The following is a 19,981-nucleotide window of genomic DNA, read 5'->3' on the forward strand; positions in this document are numbered from 1 at the left end:
ATTATGGAATTTGTGTGTGGGGAGGAGATTATGACTGTAATATCCAGTTACTAAATGAAACAATAACAAAGTTTAAATATAATCAGGCCTAATACTCGTCCATCAAATATCCAAATAAATGACTACAGATCAAATGTCCATAAAACTTATGTTTATAGATTATTACTCTTTCTATTCAGAAATAGATTGGTTTAAAATAGGGCAAATTCAAAGAAATATCAGAAATAACGGAACTCAATTTCAAATCATTCTTCCTCGTAAAACTATAATGAAAAAAACAATTTATCTATTTAGGACCAAAAATTTACAATACCTTAAATTCACACATAACAAATTAAAAATGCCCAAAAAATATGAAACTATGATTAAAACGTGATTAAATCGTAAAGAATATGTGAAGTTTTAAGAGAAACCAATAAACACATATTTAAAAACCATGGGGGCAATCCAATATGTATGTGTGTGTGTGTGCGCACATGTGTACACACGTGCGTGTATATAAAAAATGCTGTGTTGCCGCGAGAAAACATTTTGGTGTATTTTCATCTGCCCTAGACAGACATAGGTCCCTTGGGAGATCCGATGTTCTGCCGGCTGGTTTATATTGGATAAGCAACACTCTACTGTATTTAAATTCTCCAAATAAAACATAATAAAACCCTTCACAATCCAGGCGAGTGCGCTAGACCACTATGCTATATAAACACTGATTCTTTCTTTGGAGCATATAAAGGCTGAATGGTGGAAACACAGGTAATACACAGTATGACGCAAAAGAAAATTCTTTTGCAGAGTTGCCAACTGCTATAGATTGGCCGTAGCCTTTACGGATGACCGTACTCAACTACAGAGTTACAGAAGGTACTCTAAATACTACGGAGATCATTTATTCTTCAAATATGTAAAAAAAAAAATTTTTTGGGAATTGCATCCTTCTTTACAGTAACAATAAATTCATATATTCATGAGAGAGAGTTCGGGAGAAGAAAAACTCAGACTATATAAAAGGTTGATGATTGAAGAGTGCTGCAAAGAATATGGTAACTAACGCACGATTAAGGCTGACATAATGATTAAATAACAAGTGTCTAATATTAAAACTTCTAAATCGGAAAATCTGGAAAGTATAATGAGTATGTGTGTGCGAAAGGGTCCCCATGATTTCAGTGCTAGTTCTCATGTCTCATAAAGGCAGTTCTGGGTCCACGACATTCACAACGATTGGTTTCAGGGCTCGATCAACAGAGAATTTAGGGAGGATGAATTGTAAGTTATGTATCTTTACCATGCTTTTAAACTTCCTTATGTCGTGCCACCAAAGCACAGAATTGCTACTGATAGCCTCTGTCCAAATGTTGGCAGGTCTGTAAATGCCAGTTCAGCTAGGTCTTATTTGATCTCACCCCCACAATTTCTGAGTATTGTTTATGTACCGGAAGGGTATTTGAATTCTTCAATTCCATCATCTATAAACCAGCAGAAAAAAAAATTTACTTGCAATTTTTTTTGAGAATTTACTGATTCTCGAATTTAGGTGATAAAAAAAATCGAAAAATATTTGTTGTTTAGGAATGAACAGTGCAATTGTCAAAAAGTAGGAACACTTCTTTTTTCTCGCTTGTAATATCTGATCTAGCTTACTTTATCATCTCTTGGTAAGAAATTTCAGGTATCATCCACATTTATCTGTTACTTTCGTAGTCCACAGATTGAGTGGAAAGTCACCCTATACCCACAAAGTGTGAGGGGGAAATTTTGTGGCCAAAAACTATTTTTGACCAACAAATGACAAGAAACAATGAAACAAATAAAGTTTGAATATACAGGAGCACTGACAAATTTAAAAAAAAAAATTCTGATAATACAGTAAAAGTTGTTGTTGACTTAAGCAGAGTTTGGCCATGTCAAGTTATGGAGGTTTCTCCCCATTGAATTTAGTATAGTCAACCGTTAAAATGAGAAGTGTCTAGTTACTCTGGGGTAGTCGAGTTATCCAGATTTCAAGTTATCTGCATTCTGTTGTACTTAGTTTGAGCTATTTACTTTGTAAGATTTCCAGAAAAATTGTAAAAAATTTTCCGTGTTCGAACATATCCTACCAAATGTACTTTTATAATTTTTTTTTTGTATCTAGCAAGGTGCATCGGCTGTTGTGGTTTTCTCATCTTCCAATGAGGTTAACGCTGTTGTTCAATCTTCTTCCCATGTCATTGAAGGTAAAGAGGCAAGAGTGGAGAGCCTCAAACCACGTGACAACAGACCATTTTATGTGCCATCTACAGTAGCAGCTGGAAACATCCCTACATCATTCTGGAATTCCAGTTGGAATTACATCGATCCGCACAGGAAGCTGATGGACCAGTTGGATAAATGCACTTCTGTAAGTTTTTTTTTTTTCTTCATTTTTTTATGAGGTACAATAGAACTTCCCAGCACATGACATTTAGTTTGAATTAAAGATGTATGAATTTTACATGATCTTTAATTTATTATTGCACATTTTTTTCTTATATTAATCTCATTCAAACGATAAAGTTATTAGGCTCCAGATACTAACTGGTTTTGGAAAAAATGAAAGCAAATAAACATGATAATTTCATGAAGAAAAGGTGTGGTATTGTGTTGTAATCCATGGACATGCATTCTTTAAGAGATCAGAGTGATCTTCCCTTACAATCAGCTATTTATCTCTTTTTCTTCTACTAGAGCAGCACTTGGTGATCACCCAAGTATCCTCCATCAAACAGCATGGAAACCAATGACTCCCCCTAGAAACTACTTATTGTTACCCTCTCAGTTTCACAGACAACATTTTGAAAACCGCTAATGTTTGGAAAAACCTAAACTTATTTTCATGTTCATAAGGCTCAAGGAAGGAGGAAAAAACCTTCGTAGCAAATCTTGAGGGTTACATCTTGAAGGATATGCATAATTTCCTTTCATTTTAATGTTCAAAAGGGGCACTATATATACCATTGTTTAGAGGTGACCAATATGGGAAAATATATTAACCCCTTAATGATCAGAGATGAGATATCTCATCCAAATGCGACCCCCCCCCCCCCTCCTAGAAATTAGAGATGTCTGATAAAGAATTCTACACTCGGCAGCTTTCTGCAGTTAAAGAATGAGTTTTAAATTCCGGTCAGAAAAGGTTATCTGCTGCTGGAGCAGTGGTTAGGACATAAGACTGACAATCTGAAGGTTGGTCATTCTTACCCCACTCGTGACAATAGACATTTTATCCCCAACATGGCCCAACCCAACTGGATAAAGAACTAAACTTCCTGAAGGGATAGAGCCTGATCCTTGTCTGATCTGACAGAAAAGGTTCGACCGAAATGTCAGACCCCTATTAGCAATGTGTTCAGTACAAATAGGTCTATCCAACTAGATCTTACCATGAAGTTGTAAGTTACCTCCTTATTGCAGTATGGTAAGTGTGAAGTTTGAAAATAAGCGTAGTTTGCACCTCCCTTGGGAGGATATGTCTATGTCCTTATACCAAGGTCATAGAACATGGCTTTAAAATCTGAAGGGATGAAGATTTCTTTTCACTCTGGCATATTCCTCAAAATAAGCTTTGAAGTGAATTCCAGAACGTATTTTAAACAACAATCTTTGAAGTAACGAATGCATGGACTGAACAGAGTTGAAAAAAGTGTTCTCGCTGCTTTAATTCTTGTTTTCCATTGACAACATTCTGTATTCAGAGCTGCCAATTTTCCAAATTCAGCCTGGTAATGCCAGATTTCACAGTGTTTACAGGAATTCCTGGACGATGAATATTTATTGCCTGTTTTCAATTACTGCCATATTGTTAAAAGGGGGGGGGGGACGAAAAGAAACATTGATATTGCAGTTTTTTTGCTACCACTATTTCTTGTTCTTTAAGAAAGTAACCCACACCTTACATTGGTGTTTCTTAAAATGTGCATCACAGCGAGCTTGCGATATTGATGTGTACCTGTTTGATGGATGCTTTGAAGTGGTTCTTTGTTAGACTATACAGGTAAACATTGGCAAGAACAAAAGTTTGAAAACCTCTGTCTTACTTTTCCTGCCAAAAAAGGTTTTGTGATATGCCTGGACTTTAATGAAGTAAACTGTATGAACAGTGGTCAAAGCCTTCCAAATCTATAAATGTAAACAGACATGGCAGCTTGTTCATGTTGAAAGCAGGTTTTTTTGGCGTTTTTTTTTGTGGGTGTTTGATTACAGGATGGCTGATAAATAATTCAATCACCATATATTCTTGCATACTTCATAGTGGAAATTGAGAAAAATCTGGATCTTTATACAGAAAAATGTGGGACATTGCTAATTGTGGCCAAAAATACCAGTTATTTTGCTAGAAACTGCAGATGGGATCCCGCCCATAGACAATTTATCTGTAATAAATGTTATGATTTAGCAATTATTTTTAGCAATTGGGACTTCTGCGCATCTCAGTGCAAATTAATTACAAATGCAGATCAATCGAATGATTTCACTGCAAAATGATTTCAAACAAACATTTAGCATGATGAATATATCCAGTAAAAATCATATATTCAAGAAAACATGTTTGAAAAAAATGGGACATTTCTTCAGAATAGCCAGACAGAAAATGATAATGGAAAATACAGGAATGTCTCATAAAATATGAGTCACATAGTTGCTTCATACTTCTTGTATTGACTCTTGTTATGCCCAAAAAAAAAAAATATATATATATATATATTTATATATATATATGATGACGGGGTGATTATAAAAAAACTATCCCGACATATGGGCCCCTAACTATCATACCATTCACAGAAACTAAATGAAATTTTGGCATAAGGTATTTTGAGGTATGCGCTCAAGAATGATACGGAAAACAACAGTGTCACTCTAACAGTTACGGTTACAGTGAGAAAATATCAAATGGCTACACCAAGTTTTTTGTATTGGAATGTGATCTCCATTGGGAAAAACCCTAAATAGCGTTCGAACGGCAACTGTAGCATGAAAATCACCGGCGGTAGATAGGCTAAAAGTGAGGACAACCAATAAGGACAGAGAAGCAGCATAAAATAAAGCATTTTATTGTGTTTCACAAATTTTCACATGACCTTGTGGAGGACTAATCAGGCTGGGATCGAAGAAACGGTGTGACGAATGAAACGAACATTAATGCTCTGGTGCACGGCAAAGTCCTTTTTCCTTGCCTAGCTCCGGGGATTTTCGTGCTACAGGTGCCATTCCAACGCTATTTAGTATTTTTCAGTATGGGGATCGCATTCCAATACAAAAAACTTGGTGTTGCTATTTGATATTTTCGAAATTTTCTCACTGTAACCGTAACTGTTAGAGTGACACTGTTGTTTTCCATATCATTCTTGAGCGCATACCTCAAAATACCTTATGCCAAAATTTCATTCAGTTTCTGTGAATGGTATGATAGTTAGGGGCCCATATGTCTGGATAGTTTTTTTATAATCACTCCGTATATATATATATATATATATATATATATATATATAGAACAGGCACAAGAGTAGGATTACCAGTTTCGAAAACAGAAAGGAGGATGCCCGTGCACAACCCCACTCCCTCCTTGACATCATTTCACAACAGATGTCTCCTTTATACCAGGGGGACTCGCCTGGCTCGCGGCAACTCCAGAAAAATTATATAAAACAGCAAATTTGATTGATAAATAAATAAAAGAGGCCTACAATGTTCTGCCATAAAAATTGTGTACAAAAAAGGGCTCCCCTTGAGTCGAACAGTGCTCCGCCATAAAAATTATATACTGAATAGGGTTCCGCGAGTCAAAAAGGTTGAGAACTGCTGCTCTATACTAATAAAAAACACCCCCACAAGCTTTTTTTAACTAAAACAGAACCGCTAACTAGGGAAAAAAACTCCTTCCCTTTGCTTGTAATGAATTGTTCCTACCATATGGTCAGTTTTATTGCTGCATCCTCAGATGGTTAATTTTTTTTTTGGGGGGGGGGAGCATTGCTTTTGTGCCAGAGGTGATATGTAATTTGCGATTTGTATAAAGAATCAGCAGTGAGGGCTTTTTGCATCCTATTCTCTTTATTCCTGATTTATTCCTGAACAAAAGATGTAACAATCCTCCCTTCCCACTTCAGTTTACGTCATTAGCTGTTGTTGAGCGAACAATGATATTTTCAAAATGGATATTTCTCAGTTTTCTTCTTCCAGAGCTGTTTCTTTGAACAGTGTTTTTTCATTTTATATCGGAGGCAGCTGGGCCATGGTTACAATAGCATCTGCCCTGCTTGGAGACAACTTGCTTAGGTTCTGGTATTCCAGAATTTAGACAGCAATTGGTGTAAATAATGAAAAGATTACAGATCGGGGAAAAAAAAAATTTCCTCTGTAAAAAAGAGAAATTATTTCAGAAACCTGAAAAGAAAGACAAAGGGGCAAATTTTCTAAATGTGGAAAGATGCTTGAAATTACATTAAAAAAGAGGGCATCCGGTAACCCCAGGCATGAGTACGTTTGCCAGACTTTTAAGGAAATCACAGGATTTTTACCTTCTGAAGGTTTTGGCGGGTCTGTGTATTGTATTATTGTTGTACACTGCAAAGAATATCTTGAAAATGAAACCAAAAAAGTGAGTCACTGATTTTTTTCCAAAATGTTGATCAAGATACAGGTGTTTGCAAGGCATATTATATAAAGACAAGTGCTCATTTAGCTGCAAGCTTGACAATCATGCACAATTTCCCTTTTGACATAACACAGTACAAGTATGTTTGCACAAGATCCAGTTTGTACTAGGAATAGGATATCTATCAAGCTCTGCGATGATACACAATACAAAGAATGTCAACACCAAACAGAGCTCACTGAAAAGCGTGAAGTCTGATACAAGCTTATTCAAACTACCTGCACGGTATACATACACATCTTCAGTCATTAGTGTGCAAGTATACGTAATCAAAACTCATGCACTCTTCAAGCCGCTTGTACAATTAAAATGCTTACGCAAAACTCCCCTACAGCATAGGCAATACAGGCGGGGCATCTTCTTTCCATTCAGGAGAAAAAATTGTATTATTGGTGTGTGTGTGGGTGGGAGAGTAGAGGTGGCCGTCCACATTCCCCCCCCCCCCCCCGCCACTCAGTGTTCACACCCTCTGTAATTCACCCCATCCTCGTTTGAAGAGCGCTTATATAGTTACATAGGTGCCAATAGTTCCAATTTTTTAGTCATAAAAATTGTCTAGTCTGAAACCAAATACCTCAGATTTTTCGGATTTTTATAGAAAAATCCCTGAAAATCCTCAAATTGCCGCTTTGCGGAAATTGAAAACGTCTGAAGAAAATCCTTTAGTCCTTTTAATTTCAAAGTGATCAGGTTTTCTCCAAAAAATTCTGTAAATTGTCAATTGTCCCTAAATGATACAGAAACTGAGCAAATTTTCAGATTATTACTTAAATCTCAAAAAAAAAAAAATCACCAATGGGGGAAATGGAGTGCTATGGCAAATCACAGTGGATTAAAATGAAGTCATAAAAAGAAATTCAATATAACAATTAGCATGACAAATATGTGAGATGCATATTCATAGTCATAATAATCAGCTTGAATTCAGAGAAGAATAAAAATTCAAGCTGGCTTCATTGAAAATATACAAGAAGAAATGAGATATTTTTCATAAAGGAAAGTCAGTAAAGCCATGGCCACTTTGAAAAATTCCCAATTTTCCTTTTTAGTTGTATGACATGTTTTCCTTTGACAGCTAAATGCTAAATGTTTTGTCGCGTAACAAACTACAGATTTGTTTTTAGTCTGGGAATTTGCACTTATTGCTCACATGGCCTCCCACATCCTAGAGCAGAATCCCTAGGCTACTACTTTACTGCACACCAACACCAGTTATATACGACAATTTCCAACTAATGGAGTTGGGTGGGAAATGAAGGTGCCATCTATCAGTGGTCGCCCCAGGCTTGGTAAGTAAAGAATTAGTTTCTGATGTTTTTTTGTCTGGGTTCAACCCCATGGACCTTGACGGCAGCCTTCATAGTGGAAGACAAGCATCTTACCACTGCACCACTCAAGCAAATTGATGCCAAGAGCACGCGGGTGTTTCCAGGTGGTCACCCTCCCCAAGTAGCAGCACCCAATGCTGCTTAACTTCGGTGATCGGACAAGAACCGGTGTTTTCAGCATGGTATGACCATTGGCTGGGATCTCTTGTGGACCCCTTGGTCAGACTTTTCATGGGCCCTTCTGTAGTTAATTTATACTGTGAAAAAGCAAAAAATTATGAGAATTGTCTCGAGCCCTGGGCTAAAGTCCTGTCAGCCCTGCCCTTATGGGGGGGGGGGTCCATGATTGTTGCTTATGTGCTTAAGCATGTTTGTACGGAAAGATTGAACATGCGAGACATTACTTGTGTAGTCGCCCTAATAAAGTTGACATGGATTTGTGTTATATTTGCATATGTGTGGTTATCAGTATCATTTCTTTCTTTACAGGTACTTTCGCAGATGCAAGTATTATGTGAGGCAGTGAGTCTGAATATGAGTGACATAACATTGCGTCAAGGAATCATACAGGATGTTCAAAATACCTTGAAAGAATATTATCCTTTATGTGAACTCCAAGTCCATGGTTCTACTGCAATTGGCCATGGCAAACCAAGATCTCCTTTCGACATGTATTTTGAACCCATGCCTGGATATACGGTATGCATTCAACTATTTATATATTTTCCTTTCTTTTTTCCATTGTGTGTGCCCATGCATGCAATTTGTTGTTTCCTTCCTTCAATAGCACATTTTGAAAATCATTGCGATTTGAGTTTTCAGTTCATACAATCCTTAGAAGCAGGGCCGGACTTAGGCAGGTGTGAAGGGTGCTATCGCACTGGGCCGCTAAATTTTTAGGGCCCCAAAAGGGGATAAAAATGTTTTGATTACATTTTGACTTCAACTTCTTAGAAAAGCAATAGCTTAAAATTCAGTCCAAGATAGAGAACCTCTAAGGTTTTAGGAGACAATCGGTTGGTTTTCTAGCCTTGAGAGCCCCAAATCTTCGAGCGCCTGGGGAAGCAGTTGCAATTTTTTCACTGGGAAGCGTACACTTTTGTCCATATTTATTGCCAAATAGAATTTTTTTATATGACTACGAAGGAGTTTTACAGTCATTCTCGGGCACCAGAGTACCCATGGACACCCTGGGGTATTGAAAAACCTCTGTTCAGAGGGGCCGCAATTTTTTTTCGCACCGGGCCGCAAAATACTTAAGCCCGTCGCTGCTTAGAAGCGTTTAATTTAGCTGCAATAGAGATGTAAAATCAGGGATCTGTCTAGCCAAAATTTGGGTCCATTTCCCAGACTCTTCACAAAATAAAAATCAAACCATAAATTTGGAATTTCATTTCTTTTGTGATCAATTAACTAGATTATTTCGCTTCCCACAAAAGTACTTATTTTTCACAAAATTAGTGATTCTTTTCCCAAAAATAAGAAAAATTTTCATAAAAATTGGACCCTTAAAGTCTAGATAGACCCCTGAAAATTTTCGAGAATAATCTTTAGGACAATTCTCATCCAGGGGGTTATTAAAGAATATTCATATTATTTATAATAGTGCTTTTTTTCAGAAAATATTCTCAAGAATATTTATAATACAGTCTAATCCTGTTTTAATGAATACTGTTTATATACTGTTTATAACAAAAAAATATATATATCTTGTTTTAACGAACACTTTTCTAATCTCCCAGATAAGTTTACATTGGTGCAATGTAAAAACCTTGAATTTGGAATTCCTTTATAACGAAGTGATCTCTCTGGTCTCTTGGAGTTTGTTTTTAATGGGATTCTACTGTAATATATGTAATGCATAGGTGCCAATGCTTCCAATTTTTCAGAATTATTAGTCTTCCGTTCGGAAATCATATTCTTCCGGTTTTTCTTGTATCTTCATAGAAAAATCTCTGAAAGTCCTCAAATTGTGCTTTGTTTGAATGTAAAATCCCTAAAGAAAGTATTCCTTCAGTCCTTGCAATTCCAGGCTGAAAAAGTTTTCTCAGGCAAAATATGGGAAATCAGAATTTTTCAAGTATGGAAGAGTGTAATTGTCGCCAAATATGATTCCAAAAGCAAGCAAAGTTGCCAGTTATTTCTAAAAAATCTAGATGGCAATCTGTCCCGGGAAGAGATTTATATATGGTCACTCGATATACAAATCCCAAAAAAATCCCTGGGGTTTTTCCCTTTTATTTGTGTGAAATGTTTTCTTTGATGTAAAGTATCATCGCGTGATAAACTATAGCCTAGATTTTTTCAAGTCTGGGAATTTGCACCTATGATAGGCCTAATGAATAATTTCTATAAATAACTTGAAAATTATTTATTAGATTTCCACATTAAATTTAAATGAATTATTTATTAATAATTTTATATTGAATTATTTTATTTTCTTGAGAATTACTTATTATTTTAATAAGAATATTCTCCTGTAATATATAATAGTCCTTCCAGAGAATATTCTCTGTCCCTGTCTCTCTCCTCGCATTTTAAATACTTAACTTTAAAAGCAAGAAAATGAAACAAAAAAAGGCTTAAGGGCACAACTAGCAAAGAAATACAAGTGATACCAAATTTAAGTGTATGTACATTAAAGAAAATAACAGTTCTGTGTATCCGCTTATAATGAAGGTGATCATCAACTTTGTCAATCAACTTAGGTTTAATTTTTTGCTTTGAACTTATTTCTGAAAATTTATTTTAAAAAGAATTTTTTTAAATCAGGGTTGTGTGGCAGGTTTTCGACACATGGCAGTTTTTGATGGTTTAAACTGTCACGTCAAAAACCGCAAATATTGCTTTTCAATATAAAAATTCCAATTGGAAATACACACATTAATTGCTTGTAATGTTTAAAGTGATTATTTTATACAAAGAAAAAATATTTAATATGATTGTAAAATAATTTTCTAGTTTCTACAGAATTATGCTGGACAAAATATATATGTTTTTTTCTTATAAAATATACAATTTGAATAAAGCACAGCATAAACACTGAAGGGAAAACTATGGAATGTGATTTGACATTCTCTGATTCGAGATGATTCTTGACCTTCCAAAATTTCTTCAACTGCTTATATATGCATGCATTGATATAAACCATCTGCTGTATTCTGGCCAGTGTCAAATCTTTATAGCACATACTGCCTTGGTGCGCTATCTGTTGTCTGAAATCCGCATTTCATACTTGTACACCTGGTATATTTACTAGCATTTATAATGCAATGGTTTTCCAATTGATGCTGTATTCAAACATGCAAAAAAATGCTTTGGGTATCAAGTCCTATCAGCTCTGCTTTGGTTGAAAATATTCTTTAAAACTCTGTGAAGAGCTAAGAAATTTTTAGGGGAAAATAAATGAGTTTAATTATTGTATTAGCAAATGCTGCGTGAGAATTTTTATGTGGAATAAAATTTTGGGGGGATCAGAAAATTTAAAATATCAAAATAGATATTTTTTCCTCAGTAATTATAATTCTGAGTATAAAACCCTTTAATCTACATAAAAGTGTTTTGTTATTTAACATATCTATCAGATTAACAACAACTATTTGACATCATTGACGGTAAGTTTTTGACTGTTTTAATACTGATTTAGTTTCTGAAGTCAAAAGCCTAACTCTGATGCTCTATCATGCATATTTTGAATAAGCAGCTCTATTCCACTTAGCAAATTGAATGCAAGTTAAAATAAGCTTAGATAAATAAGCCATAAAATTATATTTTAAATGTTCTAGGTTTTTATGTTAAAGAATTCAAAATTGCAAATTATAATTAATATTTTGTTTTAATTATTGTAATAAATTAATGTCTGAAAATAAAACATTGTAATATACAAAATGTATGTTTTTCATCATTTTATATACCTACTGTGTTCAAAACATTATCAGAAGGCATTCATTTAGATTTTTGATGGCTTTAGACAGTTTTTGACGATTTAAACCAGTTTTTGATGTCAAAAACCCAACCCTGCTTCAAATATTTTCAAAATCTTCATAACAAAAAGTTTTCAAACTTCTCACTATGATTGAGGCTATTCTCAAACTAAAAGTTGTCATTATGAGGTGATTATGCCAAAAATTGTTTGGTTTTAAATGTTTCAGGCAATAGAAACTGAATTATATTTCATAGGATAAACAAAATTGTAGTAAAAATTTTTCCATTACTTAAAAGAAAAATTAATATTCTTGATTATTTTCTTAATTTTTAAATCCGGGAATATATTCTCACCTCACATCTCTAAGTTGAATATATAATAGTGTTATAAGTCTATATATGCATATTTTATGCATTATAAATAATTGCAAAAAGTGGCAACTGTATAAATATATTTCATCTTAAATTCCGAACAATTCCAGAGTTCCCAGGAGAATGAGGAAGCTCCAAAATTGAACTTAGATCTGCCAGAAATATCTGAACTCAAAGCAGGCACAATTTCCAAAGATTATCTTCTACAACTGCCTCCAGAATCTCATTTGCAGCTGATTAAGAACATCATTGAAAATGGGGATCATTTTAAAAGGGTGAACATTACTCGGACGTCTTCTTATGCCAGGTTTCTGCATAAGAAAACCGGTGTGGAATGCCACCTGGTTTGTGGCAACAGGTGAGGAAACTTTTTCAGAAATGTTGTAATAAGATAAATCCAACTTTCAAACCCCCCCCCCATCTTGACTTAATTGATAATTATTCCACATAAGTTTTGAATATATACATTTGTACATTCAATCCTTAATCAGTAACCTCAAATAGATTAGTTTGCTTTTGTTTTTAGATGATACAGAGTGGCCGTAAAATAACTTTGCCTAGCAGTAACAATGATTAATGAATGTGAATGAAATTCAATGTATAGATGTCTCAAAGCACACAGTCAAGTTTAAGGAGGAAAACAAACCCCTAGATCTTATGATTACGGTCACAACAACAAAATTTAAAAAAAAAATTAAAATGAGATAGCACCCACCTTAATACACTGCTGAGTGATTGGTTTCAGATAAAACCCATGAACACAGAATAGTACCTGTAAGATTATAATCACTGGGGCAAGACACAAAGAAAAAACAACAGAAAAGGACATCTTGATTTGTTGTGTTGGCCTTCCCTCATGATGGCATGCATGTGAGTGATCAGGGTGTCTACCATCACAGGAAAGTCTCGAAGTCCCAGAAAAGTCACAGAATCAGAAAAAGGTCACGGAAGTACCCAAAGAAAGTCACAAAATTTGAGTAAAAGTCACAGATTTTTTTTTGATTCTCCAGAGATTTTTTTTTTTTTGATTCTCCAGAGATTTTTTTTTTGATTCTCCAGAGATTTTTTTTTTTGATTCTCCAGAGATTTTTTTTTTATTCTCCAGAGATTTTTCTTTTATTGATTTTTCTCCCTAAAAAGTTTTATTGTAGGTGCCAAAGGAACTCCGATACGGAAAAGGCATTTATTGGGGATGGGTCTGTAGTTGCCAGACGTCCGTATATGCGACCCGCAAGGGCATATGCAGGAATAGATTGTATTGAATTAATTCAATGCAATCCATTCTTGCATTCATTATCTACTGAGGTCATATGCGATCTCGCAAAGTTGGTTGAATTCATGAGTGGGGATACTGGGAATGATATGGATGATGACCCTTCCCTCTATGATTAAAAAAATTATTTCCATAGGCAGAAGGTGGACATCCCCTTCCCCTGTTCAAGAAACTACCTGTATCCGCTTATGCTTTTGTGGAATGGGGGGCGGGCATTATATGGCTCGAGCCCTTAGGGTTCAGTTCCTATGGGGTGTTGTATTTAAATCTTTAAATTCATAAATTTTTAAAAATTTGAAAAAAAAATTGAGTTCCTTTTATTGTGATTAGAGGGGTTGTTCCCCCTCCCTCCATCGTTGTGAAGCTCAACATTCAGCACTGAGAGGCTTCATGCCAATTTTGGCATGTCTGTATGTTTATATATGCATTGACATCTTCATCATGCTCTTCAGGAAGTTTTGAAGGATTAAGATCGTTTTTTTTTTATCAGATGTTTTTATTTTGTAAATTCAGTCATGTTTCCCCCCTTTCATTAAGTCCCTCTATTTTATTAACCCAAACCCCCCTAGGTGGTCGCTACTCAGTTTGAAACTACTGATATAAGAAACAGTCCAGCATGGTTCATTTTGTCAAATGAGAAAAGGTCACAGAAAAGTCACCAAATTTTGCTTTTGATATTTGGTAGACACCCTGGTGATGGTGGACAGAAATGAAGCACATAGCATGGCATGAGGAATCTGTAAAACCTGATGTTCAACGCCATCTTTCGAGGGTGATACAGTTTGTGCATGTGTGCACCTTCGATTTCAAGTATTCCTAGAGCCAGAAATTCATTATAGTGAGATAGAGGGAATTGCAGTGGGCCATTTTTCTTTCTCTATGTATTATGCTAGCGTTTACTATGGTATAAGTACCATTCCAATGCTATTCATAGTTTTTCACTGTGCCGATCATTTCATAATGCATAAAAATGGGTTTTGTCATTTGGATTTTTCAAAATTTTGCTGGTATGACCATAATCTTTAGAGCTATTGTTTTTATTTTTCTCTTCAATTCTAGACAGCTCGCTTCGAAATACACATATCTTTAATTTCATTTGCATCCGTTGTGACCAATAAGCGGGAGGAGGGACTCATATATTGGCAAAGTTATTTCATGACTGCTCTGTATAATGTACGTGGGTTGGCCAAATAAAAAGTTGGTGAGAGTCCATGATTTCCATATGCATGTCTTGAAAGTTTAAAATGAGCCATCTGACTCACTTATAATGAGGAGTTCGTTTCCTGTGCAAAAATTCTTGTTAAATACTGTCACTTGCTAAATCCGTAATCAAGTGAAAAGAAAATTTTGTAAATTAAGTGTCTCTAGCAAGTACAGTCGGCCCTGGCTTAAATGGGTATCAACGGTTCCAGCACATAATATCTGATTATGCAGGAAGCAGTTCAATTGGTGTTTAACACCATTAGTATACTTTTACTTTACATTGCAAAAGTTAGCCCCCCCCCCCCATAGACTCAACAGAGAAAAAAAAATAGAACAATTAAATGTATGTACTGGTGGCAATTTAGATACTTCGAGGCTGGTACCCACTCTGAAATCTTACTTTTTTTTTCCTAAATCTTAAGTATATTTTAGAGATGGGATGAATATTTGGCTGTTATTCAGTATTCGGCCAAATATCTTTGTAATTATATTAATTGGAATTTTTCACATAAATTAACAATTTACTGATTATATTTTATTGTGTGGTGCATACCTATCCTTTTCTGTGAAAGAGGTTATGTCGGTGAATTTCTAGGATAGAAGTAAAGAACAGATAGTTATATTTATAACTATATTATGATAGTTATAATTGATGTAAAATTCTAACAAGTGCTGGGGGAAAAAAATGATTCTGTAAGCACAGTGATTTCTCAGCTAACGAATTCCTTGGCTTATGAATTTTCCGGCTAATGAAGATATTTTCATGATTTTTCTGTTTTGGCTAACAAATACAGATTCAGCTAATGAATGCTTATGATGATATATTAACACGCATTAACATAAATTATCAGTGTCGTGAGCTGAATTTTTGCACTAATTATCATCAGAATTACTGTCACTAAGAACCGGTAAACTCATATCCACCCCAGATGTACTTACGCTTCTCTTTCTGAAATTCTTTGAACCATTTGATACGAAATGAAAGGTTCATTCAAAATAGAAAATGCATTGAAGGGGAAAAAAGTTAGTAGCCTATGTTTTCAGAGCATGCTTTCTTTCAGTGCAAGACTCATCGAGCTGAACAGTCAGAGAGATTATCTTTTCCATCTGCATGTATCAGACTCGGAAATGAGCTGACCAAATCACAAATGGATGGGGACACATGAACTCGATTGGGTTGTGTCAACCTACTAGAGCTTGTGTTGGTTGTGTTAAATGCTAGAAAATAAAAATATCAGTGCATCTCTCATCTTGCCGTATATTCCCATTTATATAATTTTGAAGCTGTTTATTTTAGCCTTCATTCAGTTTGTCTTTTTTTTATAGTATCCCTTGGTGTTTTAAGAAACTTAATATATATCTTTAAATTTTTGGCAGAAGCTGGAACAAATCAAATGATTTTCCATAGAAACCTATAGGAAATCACGTTCGTCTAATGAAGTGATTCCAGAAAAAATCATCTTTGTTACTGAGGCATTACTGATATTAAAATACAATATATCATCACATTAAATTTGATTATCAGTATCATGGCAACAACTTTTACTTAAGACAATAACTTTTGATTACCAGTTTTTTAATAGTTAACTCATTTGCATCATTCAAAAAATGGAAAATTGGCCTTTTCACCAACATTTTTTTATTGTATAAAGTTAGAAATATTTCGGAATGAAAAAAAGCGAAAAACAAAATGGCGTACACAAAGAATTTATAATGTTAATTTATAATATGATAGTACTCTAGTGTTTTGTTCTTATATGCATAAAAAACTAGCGTGCATATATATGTGCTTTGGTGATTAATGGCCAGGAAAATTCACTGATATAACAATTACATAAATAATTGCCATATCAGTGGCAGCTTTTTATAGAAAATTCTGCGTAGGGGCGAAATTGTTTTTTGTTGCATGATGATGACCAAAGATTCTACTGGTGATTAAGTTACTTGCAATCAAAGATAACCAAGCTGAAGCTGCAACAATAATGGGACAGTCAGCCTGCTCGTACCTTGTTATCAAAGACTCCTGTCTCTAAATTTGTAATGTAATGCTTATGTAAAATCATCCTTATTATGCATTTGTAAACTCTCATTCAACTTTTGCAAAACAGTAGTCCTCGTCACTTTTTCATTTAACCATATTTGGTATTCATTTTTGATTGCTTTGGATTATCTGCAATATTATTAAATGTGTGTGTATCTCTTTTATTTATGTTTCTTCCAGGGCATCCTTATGTAGCACTCACTTGCTCAAATTCTATTCGTCATATGACAGGAGAGTCATCCCTGTAATGAAGGTATTGCATTACTGGGCTCGATTCAGAGGCCTCACTCAGTTTCGCAACATGTCCAGTTACTGCTTCTCTCTGCTGGTGGTATTCTTCTTGCAGAAAACGGAGCCACCGATAATTCCGAGTTTGAAACAACTGCAGAGCATAAGAAGTAATTTTAAACTATGTTATCAGACCTGTATATAATGTGTTTATATGTTACTTGGATGTTTTTTGTATTGTCCATGCTATTTTTGTTGGTCAAAACTACGACTGGGAATTTTATGACCTAACAACCAGTAGAAAATACACTATAAAAAATGTGATTATGCCCTAAAAAAACTAAAAATATCCACTATAATATTGGGAAAAATGAAAATGTTCCTTTTCTATTTCCATTGAAATTAATTTTAGCACAATAAAATAGAAGATATAAATAAAAAATAAAAAAATTGAAATTTAACTTTAAGGTAAATAGTGGAAATTCAGAATTGTGTCATCTGCAAAAACAAGTTGGGATTGGTCGAGCCCCCAATTTATATGTACCGTTTGCAGTACATTCCCAGTCATTTTTTGTTACCCAACATGGAATTGACATTTGCAAATGACAATAGTGAAATACACAAGTTTCTTTCCACTAATAAGATTTATCACAACATTAAGTTTTTAACATTTTTTTAGAACTTTAACCTGTTAAAGAAGCAAACATAAATACAACAATTTTTTTGAGATCTTAACTTTAGTAAATATTGCACATTAATTGATTAGCTCTCAACAATCTGTCAGTCGAGGTTCACTATGTTTCCATCTCAGTGTCTCTTTTCTTCATCTGCACGAGTATAACCGACGAGTGTCCCAGATGGTTGAGGTTTATGATGGCATCAGCTCAGCCCCGCTGTTGTAGGCGAGAACTTTCTCCACGTGAACTGTTTACAACCAGGTTTCCGGACGGTTGATGGTCTGTCACTGGAAGACGTCTAGTACTCCATCAGGCTTGTGCTATTTGAATATGGCTGACAGGAACAAGAGCCAGAGGTGGCCCCAAGCCAATATATCTGAACTCGATTAGACTGTTGAATCAAACACACACCAAAACATGGAAACAACAGAAAGGGTGCTACATAGCACCTGCCTATTTGGGGTGAAACACCTTATTAACTAGATAGGTGTGTGTATAAATTTTGTCTCTGTTGTTCTCAGCACACTGGCGACCTTTAAAGGGAATCTTCCCAAACCAAGATCCAAACAGAACACAGGATCAGTAGCCTGTAAAAACTTACCATATTCGAGCAGTAAAACTCATTTGTATATCATACGGAATGAAACACTATTTCAACTTTGACATATGGAAGTTGGCAACATAGAAGGAACAAACATGACAGCCGATCGGCGACAAATGATTTTGCCGATCGATCCCGGAAATATAAAAGGTGAGACAAATCAAAATGTATAAAAATGACTAGATTAAGGACCATTTCTGCGGGACCTAAATGGTAATGTTACATTAACCTAAATGGTTAGTTTCCTCTCTCCCCACCCACCAGTAGGAACAACATTTTGGGAGCAAAAAAAAAAACCCCCTTTTTTTTTTTCCTTTTTTTTTCGATATCTTCGAGGAACAAATCTTAATATTTACTCTACAGTTTCTAAAGGAAACAAGCAACAATATGAGGATCAGAATCAGTGACCAACTTGAAATAACCGATTTTCAAAAAAGATGACAAGATCAAGTTAATCATTTCCAGAATATGATTATTTCTAATCCGTATAAGTATTCCTATACAAGGTTTGTTCAAAAACAATCTGACCATAATTTTTTGTGCTAGGGAGGCATTGTTTGGTGCATGTACGTAGGCAATCCTAGTGTGCATGCTTAAAGCATTTTTTCCTGCCTGCAAAAGCTGTCAGTCGCCGGCAGACTGCCAATAAATGGGGAAGTACGAGTGTCGTCCCATTTTGGTTTTTGACAAAATGGCTGGAAAAACTTGAACAATGCTACTGTGCATTAAATTTTGTGTGAAGATTCATGATTCCCATGTGGAAACAATCCACAAGATTCAACAGACCTTTATAGCTGAAGAAATGGGCACCACACTGATAAAGGAGCGGTGCAACTGCTTCAAAGATAGTCAAATATATATATCATTGGAGAGTGAAGCATGTTCTAGTAGGCCCTCAACATCCAGAATTGAGATCGTTATTGACCGAGTGAGGACTTGGGTGATGCAGGATCGGAGAACTTTGCAGAAGAGGCGAGCATTAGCATTGGATCTTTTCATTCTAGTTTAACTGACGAGTTGTTTTCAGGACACTATCAAAAGTGATGCTGACCATTTTCTTTGACTCCAGTGGTGGGATTCATTGCAAGTACACACTGCACAATACAACCATCACCAAGGAGGTACTATCAAGAGGGTCTGCATCTCGCAATTGGCGGCTATCGTGACTAAAATTTTTTCCTGTCATTTGGTCAAAAAAACAAAAATGAGACGCGCTCATCTACGCTTCCTCTTTCATCGCCGGTGTTCTAGCGACGCAGCTTCAGCAAGCAGGAACAAATTAAAGAATGTACGCTAGGATTGCTTATATACATGCACCAAACCACGCTACCCTTGCTTCATTGTTTCATGCATGAAAAATTGTGGTCAGATAGTTGATTAGACAGTCAAAAAAGTTTTTGTCCATTCTTAGCCCTAGCTATAAATGGCCAATTTGGAAAAAATACTGAAATAACATTTTTTCCAACATAATTTAATAACATTTTCCAACCCGTTTTCATAACAGAATAATGATGGTACAAGCTAGCTATGACGGCACATTCTGAGCAGCTTCACAATTTGACCAAAATTAGAGATGCAAAACTCTCTGAACCATTTTAAATTGTTTTATTGCTATTACTTCTGTATGCAGTGTTCTATTCATCAATGGTTAAAATATT

At 35.2% G+C, this 19,981-nt stretch overlaps 1 protein-coding gene across 1 annotated transcript in view; it reads left to right on the forward strand.

The window, feature by feature from the left end:
* LOC149068447 (poly(A) RNA polymerase, mitochondrial-like) overlaps positions 1-19,981 on the forward strand; it is a 40,203-nt gene that overhangs the window by 7,460 nt on the left and 12,762 nt on the right. The window contains exons 4-7 of the mRNA XM_089251494.1: positions 2,135-2,380; positions 8,494-8,703; positions 12,411-12,658; positions 16,998-17,215. Of these exons, the coding sequence (XP_089107620.1) occupies positions 2,135-2,380; positions 8,494-8,703; positions 12,411-12,658; positions 16,998-17,215 (922 nt within the window). The remainder of the gene's footprint in view (positions 1-2,134; positions 2,381-8,493; positions 8,704-12,410; positions 12,659-16,997; positions 17,216-19,981) is intronic.

Source organism: Pholcus phalangioides, unplaced genomic scaffold, assembly GCF_987345545.1.
Source record: "Pholcus phalangioides strain wild (caught in Gottingen) unplaced genomic scaffold, Ppha-v1.0 ptg000027l_1, whole genome shotgun sequence".
NCBI classification, from domain to species: domain Eukaryota; kingdom Metazoa; phylum Arthropoda; class Arachnida; order Araneae; family Pholcidae; genus Pholcus; species Pholcus phalangioides.